The sequence below is a fragment of the Sinohyriopsis cumingii genome, chromosome 2, assembly GCF_028554795.1.
Source record: "Sinohyriopsis cumingii isolate HCF-2022 chromosome 2, ASM2855479v2, whole genome shotgun sequence".
In the NCBI taxonomy this organism is placed as follows: domain Eukaryota; kingdom Metazoa; phylum Mollusca; class Bivalvia; order Unionida; family Unionidae; genus Sinohyriopsis; species Sinohyriopsis cumingii.
In genome coordinates, this window is record NC_142962.1 from 142,010,500 (window position 1) to 142,025,083 (window position 14,584).

A 14,584-nucleotide genomic window follows, 5' to 3' on the forward strand; every position below is an offset into this window, starting at 1 on the left:
TTTGTTGTATGTTGCAAACAGTATGCTTACATTGCTAACTTTTGTCCATGATTGTAAGATGTAAGCAACATGTTTACATAGCAAATGTTCAAGGTCAGTCTTGTTTAAAATTAGGCTATATTGTTCTGTTGTCAATATTCACATTCTATTATATTGTAGATCAAGTAAAAATGCATATCAATGTGTGCAAAAAAGTTATTATTGTTTTAAGTCAGTCTGTGTGGAATCCATTTTGGTCAGACTTTACAATTGTGTTCAGATATAATTTCAGAGGAATCAATTTTTTAAAATATTCATTGGAATTACTAAAGTGCTCATTCACAACATGGATTTATACACTCCACTTTGGATTTATATTTTAAATTCATTCAAAGACATTCTGGACTTCATCATTGTTTTTTAACAGGACATTCAAAACCATTGGAATTCATTCAAAACATTCTATATTTTGGATTTGTGTTAAGACATTTAGGATTATTTGGGATTTAATTCACAATACAGTAAGAGTGTCTTGAATTTTCATGTACTTTTAGATAAATAAATTGTTTGTTGATTTTACTTAAATTGTTGGTTTCACTTTTTTCTGTTAAAAAATTTTAGACATAGAGTAATAATATTGCCAACTGACCATCAACAAGTACATACCCATATGTTTAAGGTTGCTACAGAAATTGATTGTGGCATGTTTGATGCATGCAGTAAAACAAATCTATTGCATGCACAAACATTCAATCAAAACAGAATTTATACACTTTCATATACATGCAGACACAAATATACAGTCATATATATATATATATATATATATATATATATATATATATATATATATATATATATATATATATATATATAATGCAGTAGGATACAGCATAAAAATACATAACATGTTAATGTATTCAACCTTTAAAATACAGCGGATATGATTTTATGGATTTAGGAGTGTATACAGATCCTGCTGAGATTCAGAGAAAACGTATCTTTATAGGGCATCTTTAGAAGTATATTTAACTATTCAATCATTTTTCTTTCTTTTTTGTAGCATTATGACCTCGTATACCTAAGTAAAATAAAATACTAGCTTCATGTGATTTAAATCAAATAAGAAGAACAAATAATTTATTTTTCAAAGTTTACAATAATGAGGACAAATTAGGGTGTATGATTACTTAAAATAAATCTCCCTCAAATTTCCATTGACTGAATGGTTTTGAATATTAGTGCCATGTTTCTTCATTGCCAATCTAATTCAATGACATCTTTTGTTTGCAGGAATATATTTCATAGAGTTGACTTTTATTCAAACAAATATTATAATTTGCACATTCTGTGCAAACTAGCAGTAATTTATTTTATCGTGGTGTATCAAAAACTAATGCTAGCCCAGGAGAACAACACAAATAAAATGATTTTCTCACCTTTTTGGATCATGATTTGGCAATATGCCTGCCATGCCCCTGAAACGCAAACTCGAGATCTTCACAAAAGCTGTAAGTGGAAAAATTTTACCTTTGTTTAATTCCCCACTAACCTTGCTCTTCCAGAGTCTCATGATGAGCCATGAAAATTCTCATGGAATTCCCCAATGAAAATTCTATCCACTAATTTCTTGTTTTCTGTTTGTGAATGAATAAGATTAAATAGAAAATTGTCTGAAATCTTACTGCTTTGTGCGGTGCTGAGGTTGCTTAAATATGTTATATATCCAGTAAGTCAAGAATTTTTATATACCACTGTAAATTTACAAAACAAAAATGAAAAGCTATTCAATATTTCATGTATTCATTTCTTGGCTTAAGAACAAACAAAATAAATCATAGTGTGATTACCATCTGAACTCATTCCTATAGAAATAGTAGTGTGATTACCAATTAAACTAATTCCTAAAGAAATAGTGATGTGATTACCAATTAAACTTATTCCTAAAGAAATAGTAGTGTGATTACCAATTAAACTCATTCCTAAGGAAACAGTAGGGTGAATACCAACTGAACTAATTCATAAATAAATAATAGTGTGATTACCAGTTGAACTGATTCCTATAGAATTAGTAGGGTGATCACCAATTGAACTCATTTCTATAGAAATAGTAGTGTGATTGCCAAATGAACTCATTCCTATAGAAATAGTAGGGTGATTACCAACTGAACTCATTCATAAATATTTTCTAACAATTCACAAATGACAGTAGTTGCAATGTGAGCATTGAACCTACCGGGTAAATTGGATGAGTTGGTTAACTCCAGTAGGCGGTCAGAGATCTCAATACTTCCATAGCGTGACTGAATGCTGTACTCTGCAGTATCTATTTTATTTGGAAAATGAGTCCCCTGAAAGTCTTCAACCCACTGAACCTCTACACTGAACTCTAAAAGAAAAATTGGTTGTTTTATTACCATAGATGTTGACAACCAGGCACAAGATAAATTTGAAGGTAAAGAGTTTAAGATAACAAATGGGCCAAGTGTTCATAAAAATAACAATATCTTCGAGGTTTAGAGGATGGAATAGGTAAAATGCAAGTCTTTTCACTTTCTTCTCATGAAGTGTTATTGGTACTGCATATGGTACAGGTAAATGCCTCATATACTGGAATGTATTAGGTGTAAATTATACATGTGATTATAATTAGGTATTGAAGCCATATGGTTCATGTGTAATTATTTTTTATTCCAGCATTACTTCCCTGTCTAGCATAATACCTATCCTATTCCTGGCTAATTTGAAGTATGCCTGCTCAAAGCCAAATGTCCCCTTTATGTTTCCATCTGTCACTTGGTAATTTAAGCTTCTGCCAAGGACACGTGCAAATGTTTTCATGACCTGGAGGAGATTGTCAGCCTCAGTACCGGCAGGCTGTGTAGCCTGCCATCCTTCACTGTTCTTCTGATTCAGCAGGTTGTTCACAATATCAGCCACAATCTACAGAGAGAAAAGGAAGCATGAAAATGTTTAAAATATATGTCATGCACCTAACATTTTTTTTTTATGTGTATTATATTTGTACATTTGTCTTGAGACATATTGACCTGAATTAGGAGTGAAATAAGAATTAATGTTTTGTGACATTTGGAAGATTTGGTTTTGCAATCAGTTTGTTTGCTTTTGCTAAAGCAGAGCGCATCTCTTAAATTGGTATTAAAAACATTTTGTAACTATTGAAGTACTAAAGCATTTGAGGTTAAAGAAATTTAAAGTTATTAATTCACTGAGATTTAGTATACATATGTGGCTATGTGATTACTTTCTTACTCATTGACCCTGAATTAAAGTGCGACCATTATATTGCCCACATTGAAAATTGTGTATCCAATAAGTACACCGTGGCAGGGTGAGTATTGAAATAGCATCTTATTCTCTGATCCTGAATTCAACTGTAGCCTGTATCTACAGCATACATTGATAATTGAGTATCTAATAATTACACCCCAGCAAAGTGAGTACATGTATTCAAATAGCATCTTACTCTCTGACCCTGAATTCAACTGTGGCCTGTATCTACAGCACACATTGATAATTGAGTATCTAATAAATAACTACTCAATAGCAGAACATTAGTAAATTATCTTTGAAGGAAAAAAGGTACCAACCCAACCTTCCTGGTGAATTATGCAAATTTACATGCATATATATGTGAAAAATAATGCAATCGATTACATTGCCAATTTCCCAATTCCACATAAGAAAAAAAATTAAGGCTCGATTATTATGTAATCAGAGAAGAAAATAAACAGAGACAATTGAATAAGCAAATTAAAAATGACTTACCACTAAAAAGTTACAAGATTATATTAGGAGTAATTCAATGAAGATTTATAAGAATTTTTAATAGCACTGATGCATATGTAAAGAAAATTATTATTCCAAAAATTCAACAATTTGGTTCTGTTAGAGTACAGCAAGACTTAATGATTATACTAATAAAGAGACACATTAAGGACAGAGAGAAGATGAATACAGATAATTGTATACCTGACCACAACCTACTAAGTCAATGAACAGAAGGAATATGAATGATGTAACTGAACATTTTTTTAGACATTTTACCTAACGAATACGGACAGAAAATGAGCGACAGTACAAAATGCATGTTAGACATGATTCATTTTAAGAGAAAATTTATACTGAGATTTACCCAAATGGAAAAAATAAAGATGACATACAGTTTGGTTAGATACAGCAATTGATTCAATAAATGTTTATTGAAAATAGAAAATGAATGAAAAAACTGAGCATCCGTTCAATATACATATGTACCGGGTAAATGTATGTGAAATATTAGAAGGAATATACAGCGAAGTTTATAGAAAAATTACATTAAATTGGTCAGAATAATCGATACATACAAGGTAAGACGTGTTGACATACGTTGGTCATATTTACTTCAAATGATGGATATCGTCATTATGGAAGCATTAAAAAGTTTTTAAAATTTGTCATCGTACATAAATTGACAATACAGACATAAGTATATGTGTCAAATAATATTTGAATTGTATCAGTCAACACTAAAACGTATCATAACACAAAAAGGTACATTACAGTGTAGACAACTCAATAGACATCTTGCCCAAGAAACAGCGAATTTTACGAGACATGTGACTATTTTAGGTCAATGTGTTTGTCATACTTCACAAGGACAAGGAACGTCCTGGACTTTTCAAGAAGAAATTAAATTAAAGAGTTTTGTGGGTAAGGTAAAAGATCTATTTGTTTAAGACATATGCGATAAGATTCAGTGATAAGAGTTTCCACTGCATTTTATCCTTAATACTGAGGACCATTAAACATGAATTTTCTCTAAATGCTTTGATTACAGAGTTTCACTTCTGCAATATCAATCACACTTTGGCACAGCATCTCATGATAAGAGATGTACTTTTGATACCAAATTAATTTAATAGCACACTGTTTCCAGCTGAATCACAACTGATGAACCATTCATAATATCCTTTCTATTTCACTAGTACATAATATTTACCATTTCTTCATTTTGTTTTTGTAAGATGTTTTCAACTTTGTTTATGTCATCATGTGTGTCTAAATCTTGTTAATATAATATTCCTTGTATATCTTCTTCCTTCAAGTTTCCAGCTTATAAGCAACTGGATCACCTAATACTATTTGCCTGATTGTGAATATCTCAGTAAAGTTAGGAAGATAACCTTCACAAAGATTTTTTATAAAAATTATACCTGTTTCAGCTATTTCAAATGTATGCATTACAAATGTACCAGTTTTCAAATAGCAGCATAAAATTGATTTATTTTATGCTTTCTTCCTTTCGTGCTCTGACTTGATTCATATTTATTGGTCTGTGATGAGTTTAGCTTTGGTAAATGGTCGACCCATATTTTGGTTTCATCTTTAGTGAAATAATTCCACATTCAAGTCTTTAACGTTCTGTTAAACCGTTCTATTAATATACTTCTTGTCAGAATAAGTTGAAATATATTCAATATTTTCCAACAAATCTTCCACTTTCCTGTTTTTTTCTTCTTCTTCACAAAACTGTATATTTTCATCTTTTTCACTCGTAGAAGATTTATCTAAGTATATTGTATATGTCATCTCCCTATTTCATCTCACTATTCGTTTTCACTTTATAAGTACAACATAAAGGTTTATATCACTGTCAAAATGTACTTGGATATTTGTTTGTGTTTTTCATATACTTGGATACCATCAATGTGAGACCACTCCAGTGGCCTAATGGTTAGAGCATCCGCTTAGGATGCGGGAGTACACGGGTTCGAATCCCAGCCGAGTCATACCAAAAACGTATAAAAACGTATAAAAATTATACTAACAGCTGCCTCGCTAAGTGCTCAGCATTAAGAAATTAGTGTTAGGACGGGTTGGTCTGGTGTCAGGATAATGTGACTGTGCTAGACATCTCTATAAACTGCTACACTGCAGACATCGTAGCGATATGACTGAGTTTTTTTTTATATATAAAGCTACCTAAAAATCCAAATCACACATACATACACCAATAATTTGAACCTGAATTTGGCTATCTATGTAACTTATATTGGCCCCACTGTATCAAGATCTTACTTACTTGCGTGTGTAATTTAGGCAGACTTTTCAGTTGTCCATGTTTTCAATTCAATCTATTTTCTTTTCTTTTTTCCCCATTTGATTTCTTGCCATAAATGATTCGTATTCATGGAAGCTTTTTGTTGTTGTTGTTTTCTGGTTTAACGCCATTTTTCAGCACAAGATAGGCCATACATGGCGGCCAGTATTAACTGGTGGAGGAAGAACCCTGGAAAACCCAGGGAAGAACCACCGGCCCACGAGAAGCTACTGGCAGGCTTTCCCACGTACCCACGCTAGCCGATTCTTTGACTCGAACCCGCGCAGGCAGAGGTGAGATGGCAGTGATCCGGAACGGTGAGCGCTTTAGACCACTCGGCCACTCGGGGCCCCATTTATGGAAGCAACTGGACTTTCATGGTCGAATTTCAGACGTGTTAATAATATTCTTTGTCCCTCATATAAAACGGTTTTTAAAAAAGAAAACACCCAGATAATACTTTATGCTGGCTACGTTGTCGTTGGGTCCTGTTAAGAAGTCATCTAAAGATCCTTCACTTACAGTAACTTCGACTTTATCAAAAATAATCCAAAGATATTTTTAATCCTTTCAAACTCTGGAATTATTTCAGGCTATGTCAGTTTTTTCATTCCATTGATTTTTAATCTAAAAATATTTTATATGCTGAGTCCATTATTTGTTCTATTTTCTTCATAACTTATACCTGTTTTTGCCAAATGATAATAATTTTCCGAATTAATGTTTGCTAGTTGTCTTCGTACTCTGACTGGTCTGGTGCTTTCCTATCTTTGATTTTCAACGGTGATACACAAAACTATGAGGAGGTTTAATAACGTATTAATGTTACTTTTGAATGTTCTCGTGCCCCCCCATACAAACACAAAACTATGACTAAACAAATTAAGATCGACTAGTTCTGAACCTCGTATAAAGACTACTACAGGCTTAAATAACACATTTAATTCATGTGCCTGCAGAGTTCAACCAGTTCTACTTAGTAGACAAATGCTCACATACCACTTCTGGAAAAAAATCAGATACCTTAAAAAAACAACGGAAACATCAAAATATCATAGCATTTGCGGTTAATTTTTGTTCTGTTCACCTCCATGAATTCATTTGTTTCTTCCAAAGTTGGAAAGACTTCTTGGGCCCTGGCGTAATTCTGACGACCATCGGACCATTCCACAACCTCCAGCATAATTACCTAGAAAAAATAGTTATGCAACTATTAGTTGAAATTAACATATCTCTGCGAGTTCTCTTGCTGTTTAATCTATGTGGGGACGTTGGGCCTAATGTCAGATTCATATACCTTTTCGCGTTGGCTTTTTGTATATATACATCAGTTTGATAAATAAAATAATCGCTTCTTTTTATCTTCTAAAATATATAACATCTGATGTTCTATAATTCAGTGCCCATTTAGGCGAAACGGATGGTCATTAGCCAACCGTTTTCAGCAACTTGTTTTCAAATAACTTTGATCTGTTTACATTTGCACCATTTTAGCCATTGTAAATCCTATCCGGGCGATATTTCATAATAGTCTCGAAGATGTCCGAAACTTGAAGAAACCCGTTACTTAATACAGTAGCATTTTTACTGTTTCAAAAGGGATGCATAAATCCAGACAATCCAGTATAGAGAGCCCGATCAATGTGGAAAATATGTATTTGTACTTAGATCGAAAGTACGCACCAAGTAGCAAGGACTTGTAGAGCTAAGGTAACCTCAGCGAAAGTAGCTTCTTGATTTGTTGTCTTTCGTTTGAATCTTATTTTATGGCCTCAAAAAACGTCGGCACAATTGGGTCAGACAAATTCTTACAAACTAGTAATAGCTTTTCCCCGTACAGAGAATGACAAGTTCTACCAACCTAGCAATAGATGTTGCCCTTATAAAGAATGATACGTTCTTACACCCTAGTAATAGTCCTTCCCTGTAAAGAGAATGACAAGCTATTACATTCTATAGTACAAGTCACATTGTATGCGCATTTTCTCATTTTAAATGATGTATTAATTTTTCTTTTAAAATTTAACGCTAACTTTCTTTAAGCACAGTCTATTCGATTCTGATTATTGAATGTTCTGCACCTAAACTGTCATCAAGAAACTCCCAGATGAAAATTATATATCGCTATGGACTTTTACAATGATGGCCATAAGAGCGCGTCGAGTGGAATCGTCAATTTCATCCAAAAATGTCTACATTCTTTAACATTGATTTTGCCGTTTGCACCTCTTGGGGCGTCTAAATAATGCCCTTTCAAAGGAATATGGGTGTATACGAATCCAAATGAACTGAATACTTGTCACTTTTAGAACCAAGTTCTAACAATGAAACCCGTTACTGAAATAGTCGGTGTTGAATGCCTACACGACCCGTGTGACTTGTATTATAGTAATGGCCCTCTGCCGTACAAAGAATGGTAAGTTCTTACAAACTAGTGATACCCATTCCCCGTACAAAGAAAATATAAGTGTTTGCAATATATTGATAGTCCTTTCCCATATAATGAATGAGAAGTTTTCTTTATAACCAATAGCGTTTACCCGTACAAAGAATGACAAGCTTTTATTACCAATAGCGTTTCCCCGTTGAAAGAACGACAAGATTTTATAACCAACAGCGTTTCCCCGTTGAAAGAACGACATGTTCTTAAAATCTATTAATAGTTCTTCCCCGTACAAAGAATAACTATATTAACATGTACACCTACATATTAACATTACAGATTAAGTTAATATAAGGAACTGTGTGTGTGTGTGTGAGAGAGAGAGAGAGAGAGAGAGACCAGCAAGTGAATGTACTAATAACAAAGTCATAACATGATCTAAAATACTGATAAATGTAATATGGATACAATAAATAGATGTTTGGATAAATGCAAAAGAACAAATATGGCATGATCATGGAATCCGTTTTAAAACATAAATTAAAGAGAAATTACACCATGCATCTGGTTACGTTACATTTTTTGTTAAATTTTTGTCTAAATCTGTTAGTTTCTTTGATAGGTGTTTTGAAACATGTTGAAAATCTGATAATTTATATAATTAATAAATTTCAATGAGCCGTGCAAAATACTGTGAGTATTGGTAATACATCAGGAGGTTTATTCAAACTATCTATCAGATTTGTTTTCTTTGACATATATTATTAGGCCAGAATTTTTGAGTAAAGTATTAAGATTAAAATTTTCTCTAAATCGTATTAAAAAGTAATTTTTCATTAAATTATATTGAAAGTTATTTTCCACTAAAATATATTGAGAGTAATTTTTATTTATTTCTGTATTACAACTGTATACTATTTTAATAAAGATTGCGCCCTTACGAGCAAGTGCGAAACCCCCACTGTACTGCACATTTCTCTTGCATCCAAAAGTCAGCGAAATTTACACGGTAACTTGTGCAAGTTGCTGAACAAGACAATTCCTAAAATTTCCCTTGATTGAGTAAGCTAGGAGATTCACGCGTTTCTTGAAACGAAGAGGCTGATGCGGCAGAATTGTCTGTCTGATGACGTACTCAGACGACGTCGGTTTCAGTGAGAAGAGACGAGAGCCTCGTTCTGATTCGAAATGCACGAACACAAGTATCTAAACAAATGTCCATATATGGCCAGGAGAATCATTCAAAATTGTGTATAAATTAAGAACAAGCTTGCGCAAAATGTAGCAGTATCCACACCGTTACGAGTGACACCCTTTGACGCTCATTGGCCAACTGAAAATAAGTTATAAAATAAATACAGGACGTCATTTTCTTTTAATTAATGAGAGGATAGTATTCCATTCAGATCTTTGTTCTTGCATATTAAGCGGGCCCGATCAGGTACATGTCGAGCGGTACTGTGGGAAAATGATTTGGCATTCCTTAAAGGTATCATATTAAGTCAAACGTTTGATAGGGATACACAGTCGAATGCCTGAGCTAAACATCGGTACCAAATTGATTACGCTACGCGAAATGTGGCTTGTAATAACAGCGTTTATTCTTAAATGGGTTGCGCCAGAAAGGAGAGAAGTGTCCTCCCCTGTAGTTATTATATAGTACATGTATGACAGGTCAGTTTTAAGCAACAATACGAGCCCCTGTGACCCAGAGTGGTCTCAAGCGCTCACCGTTACGGATCACTGCCATCTCACCTCTGTTTGCGTGAGTTCCGTCTCGAGCTCGGCCAATGTGGGTACGTGAGAAAGCTTGCCAGTAGCTTCTCGTGGGTCGGTGGTTCTTTCTGGGCTTTTCCGGGATTCTTCCTCCACCATTTATACTGGCCGCCATGTATAGCCTATCTGGTGCTCAAAAAAGGCGTTAAACCCAACAAAAACTAACGTACAAGATGAAAGACCTCGTGAAAACGCTGTTTTACTTTATTGCTTTGAAGGCAGAAGCACTTTGCACAAAAAGTGAACACGCAGAATCGTAATAGTTTCATAAGATTAATTAATTGCATATTGGTTTAAACAATATTTAGTTGCTGAGTCTTTCAATAAATGTTAGGCAGAAAATGGCAGGGATAAGGAAACAACACCGATCACTTATATAAATCCCTCTCCTTTGCTAAATAAATAAATAAACGATATATTAAGCATACAGATTTCACACACGAATGTTCAGAAAGTTTGAGTGGTGCCTATGTGAAAGTTAGTGGTGGTAAGAAAATATAGTGAGTTACTCGTAGGAAATAAGTATACCAACCTACCAATATCATACATTTTGGGCCAGAAGCAAAATATAGAACTTGTATTATCTGTGTAAGGAATGTTCAAAGTGCTTGACCGCATTAGAAATTGTCCTAATGTCAATACATGGCAGAGAAGGAATAGTGAAGACTTTCCAATCCAGAATGAAGAACTTTTAGACAACAAAGTGATAGATCTTAATGAGTATGGACAAATCTATTTTCATGACTTTTATGCATTAATACAATATTCATGATTGGTATCTGTCGTAATCATCATTTCTATATATCACGTTTTGCACGATAAAGGAGAAATGTAAACTGAAAAGAAACCATTTCTTTGTCAATTATACAGTGGACCTGACAATAAATACAGCCTAACAACGTCAATACTACTGCCTTTGCAACACACACACACACACACACACACACACACACACACACACATATATATATATATATATATATATATATATATATATATATATATATATATATATATATATATATATATACATACATACATACATACATACATACCTCCGCTTGTGTGTTGACGATCATCTCTAGTAGGTCAATGACAGCAGCGACATCTATAGGATTTGTATAGGCATTTTTTTCTGTGTGATTGCACAGTTCGCGCGAAAGATTCAGTATAGTTGATTCATTGACCACTGTCGCGAACAACGATTTCTGAAACTGAACAATTAAAACAATGATTACTTTATGACTCGATTATTAAATGACATGATCCAAGGCATAACGTGACCATCCATTTACATGATCCAAGGCATAACGTGACCATCCATTTACATGATCAAAGGCATAAAGTGACAATCATTTTACATGATCCAAGGCATAACACGACCATCCATTTACATGATAATAGGCATAACATGACAATCTATTTACATGATCTAACGCATAACGCGACCATCATTTTACATGCTCAAAGGCATAACGTGACAATCACTTTACATGATCCAAGGAATAACACGACCATCATTTTACATGATCCAAGGCATAACGTGACAATCTATTTACATGATCTAACGCATAACGCGACCATCATTTTACATGCTCAAAGGCATAACGTGACAATCATTTTACATGATCCAAGGCATAACGTGACCATCTATTCACATGATCCAAGGCATAACGTTAACATCTATTTACATGATCCAAAGAATAACGTGACCGTCCATTTACATGATCCAAAACAACGTGACAATCAACTGACATGCATAATTTGACAATCATTTTACATGATCCAAGGCATAACACGACCATCCATTTACATGATAATAGGCATAACATGACAATCTATTTACATGATCTAACACACAACGCGACCATCATTTTACATGATCAAAGGCATAACGTGACAATCATTTTACATGATCCAAGGAATAGATCCAAGGCATAACGTGACCATCTATTCACATGATCCAAGGCATAACGTTAACATCTATTTACATGATCCAAAGAATAACGTGACCGTCCATTTACATGATCCAAAACAACGTGACAATCAACTGACATGCATAATTTGACAATCATTTTACATGATCCAAGGCATAACACGACCATCCATTTACATGATAATAGGCATAACATGACAATCTATTTACATGATCTAACACACAACGCGACCATCATTTTACATGATCAAAGGCATAACGTGACAATCATTTTACATGATCCAAGGAATAACACGACCATCTATTTACATGATCCAAGGCATAACGTGACCATCCATTTACATGATATAAGGCAAAACGTGACAATCAATTTACATGCATAACGTGACAATCATTTTATATGATCCAAGGCATAAAGTGACAATCTATTTAAATGATCCAATACGTAACGCGACCATCATTTCACATGATCAAAGGCATAACGTGACCATCATTTTACATGATCCAAGGAATACACGACCATCATTTTACATGATCCAAGGCATAACGTGACAACTATTTTACATGATCCAATGCATAACTTGACCATCATTTTATATGCTCCAACGCATAATGTTACCATCTATTTACATGATCCAAGGTATAACGTGACAATCATTCATCATGATCCAATCATAACGTGGCCATCATTTTACATGATCCAAGGCATAAGGTGACCATCTATTTACATGATCCATGACATAAAGTGACCATCATTTTACATGATCCAAGGCATAACTCTTTACATACAAAAGTGCAAGATCTTTGCAAGAAAAATATAGCATTTTTACTCATATATATTTAACATATTTATTCGTTCAGTTGCTTATTTAATACCTTATATTTCAGTTTTCGTAATGGCTCTGATATGCAATTATTGATGTCAGGCTTGCCCCATTCCCCTTCATTTTCGTCAGTGACATAACAAGGCCTTGTAGCGATTTCTGAAACTGAAGTCGTCAAATTAAAGTCACAGTCATCAAGTGAATTATGAACTTCAAAATTCATGGTAATTTTAAATCATGTATGGACAACTAGTACAAAAATGTTATAACTATTGCAGTTTCTATCAAAGAAACTGGTAAAATACCATATAAAATATGTTGACTGAACAAAACAAACAAACATTCACAGAAATGTGTCAAGGAGATTAATTTGAACATTAAAAGCCGTGGAAACTGACGGATGGACTTAAATTTTCACTCTATTGGCAAACAGTTATTACACCGTGTAACCTTTTTTTTTTGTTCCTGGGTAATAAGTGTTATTTTGTAATTGCTTATGCCTCAAAAGTATAGAAAATGGCTATTATTCTCCACAAACTTTGCTTTTGTGACCAGGACAGTGATATTGTGAAATTTACCTATTTTCCAGAACATATGAGATAGATTCAGTGCTGAGTAAACTTGGAGTAACTTCTAGAACTTTCCAGTGATATAAATGGTTGTATAAATACAGGGACCTTAAGCCCACCAGTTCAGTTTAGTATAAATACAGGGACCTCAAGCCCACCAGTTCAGTTTAGTATAAATACAGAGACCTTAAGCCCACCAGTTCAGTTTAGTTCCAGCTGCATGAGTGGAAGCATCTGCTAAGATGTGTGAGGCCTACATAGCATATTTCGGCATGCCCGTCGGGGATCAATACAAACCCTGGGCACCTCATTTCACCTGCGAGTACTGCAAAAATAACTCTGGAAGGTAAGATGGACAATTGTTGCTCGGAATTTTATGGTATAAAATTTGTTAAAATTTTTAAAATTGTAAATTTTAAATGGTATTGGAAAATTTATCATATTTGAAAAACGCTGCGAGAATCTCTTAAACAATAGTCATGGGTGAAATAAATGTATTTTTGTAAGATGGTACAGAGGGGAAAAGAGAGCCATGAAGTTCGCTATTTTGGCGGGAACCCACTGACCACTCAAGCTCTGCTACTTGTGCATGGTGGACCCTTCCAAAAGTCGGACTGGCAAGAATGCACATGCTATCACGAATCCGGACCTTCCTTTATCCATCGCCCGGGTCCACACTGCCCTGAGCTCCCCGTACCCGCTCCTCTGGATATAGGGCAGCCTTCTTTAGAAGAGAGCGGCAAGTCAGAGAGTGAGGAAGACGTTGTCGATCCTGACGACAATTTCAGAGGTGGGGCTGAGGAGAGAAACCCATAATACCCCAACGAAAAAAACCTCAACGACTTGATCAGAGATTTGGTCTCACCAATACCAATGCCGAGCTTTTGACATCAAGGCTCAATCAGTGGAACATGTTGGATGAAAGTGTGCAAGTCGCAGATTAGAAGAAGCGTCACCAAGCTTTTTCCAGCTTCTTCGCCCGTCAAGATGGGCTCTGCTTCTGCCACAATGTGA

At 34.4% G+C, this 14,584-nt stretch overlaps 1 protein-coding gene across 1 annotated transcript in view; it reads right to left on the reverse strand.

Moving 5' to 3' along the window:
- The window catches only part of LOC149805969 (adhesion G protein-coupled receptor L2-like), a 66,699-nt gene that overhangs the window by 29,062 nt on the left and 23,053 nt on the right, over window positions 1–14,584 (reverse strand). The window contains exons 9-14 of the mRNA XM_089950763.1: window positions 13,054–13,166; window positions 11,297–11,455; window positions 7,170–7,271; window positions 2,703–2,922; window positions 2,216–2,368; window positions 1,419–1,488 (exon numbers count right to left, since the gene is read on the reverse strand). Coding sequence (XP_089806889.1) covers window positions 1,419–1,488; window positions 2,216–2,368; window positions 2,703–2,922; window positions 7,170–7,271; window positions 11,297–11,455; window positions 13,054–13,166 — 817 coding nt within the window. The remainder of the gene's footprint in view (window positions 1–1,418; window positions 1,489–2,215; window positions 2,369–2,702; window positions 2,923–7,169; window positions 7,272–11,296; window positions 11,456–13,053; window positions 13,167–14,584) is intronic.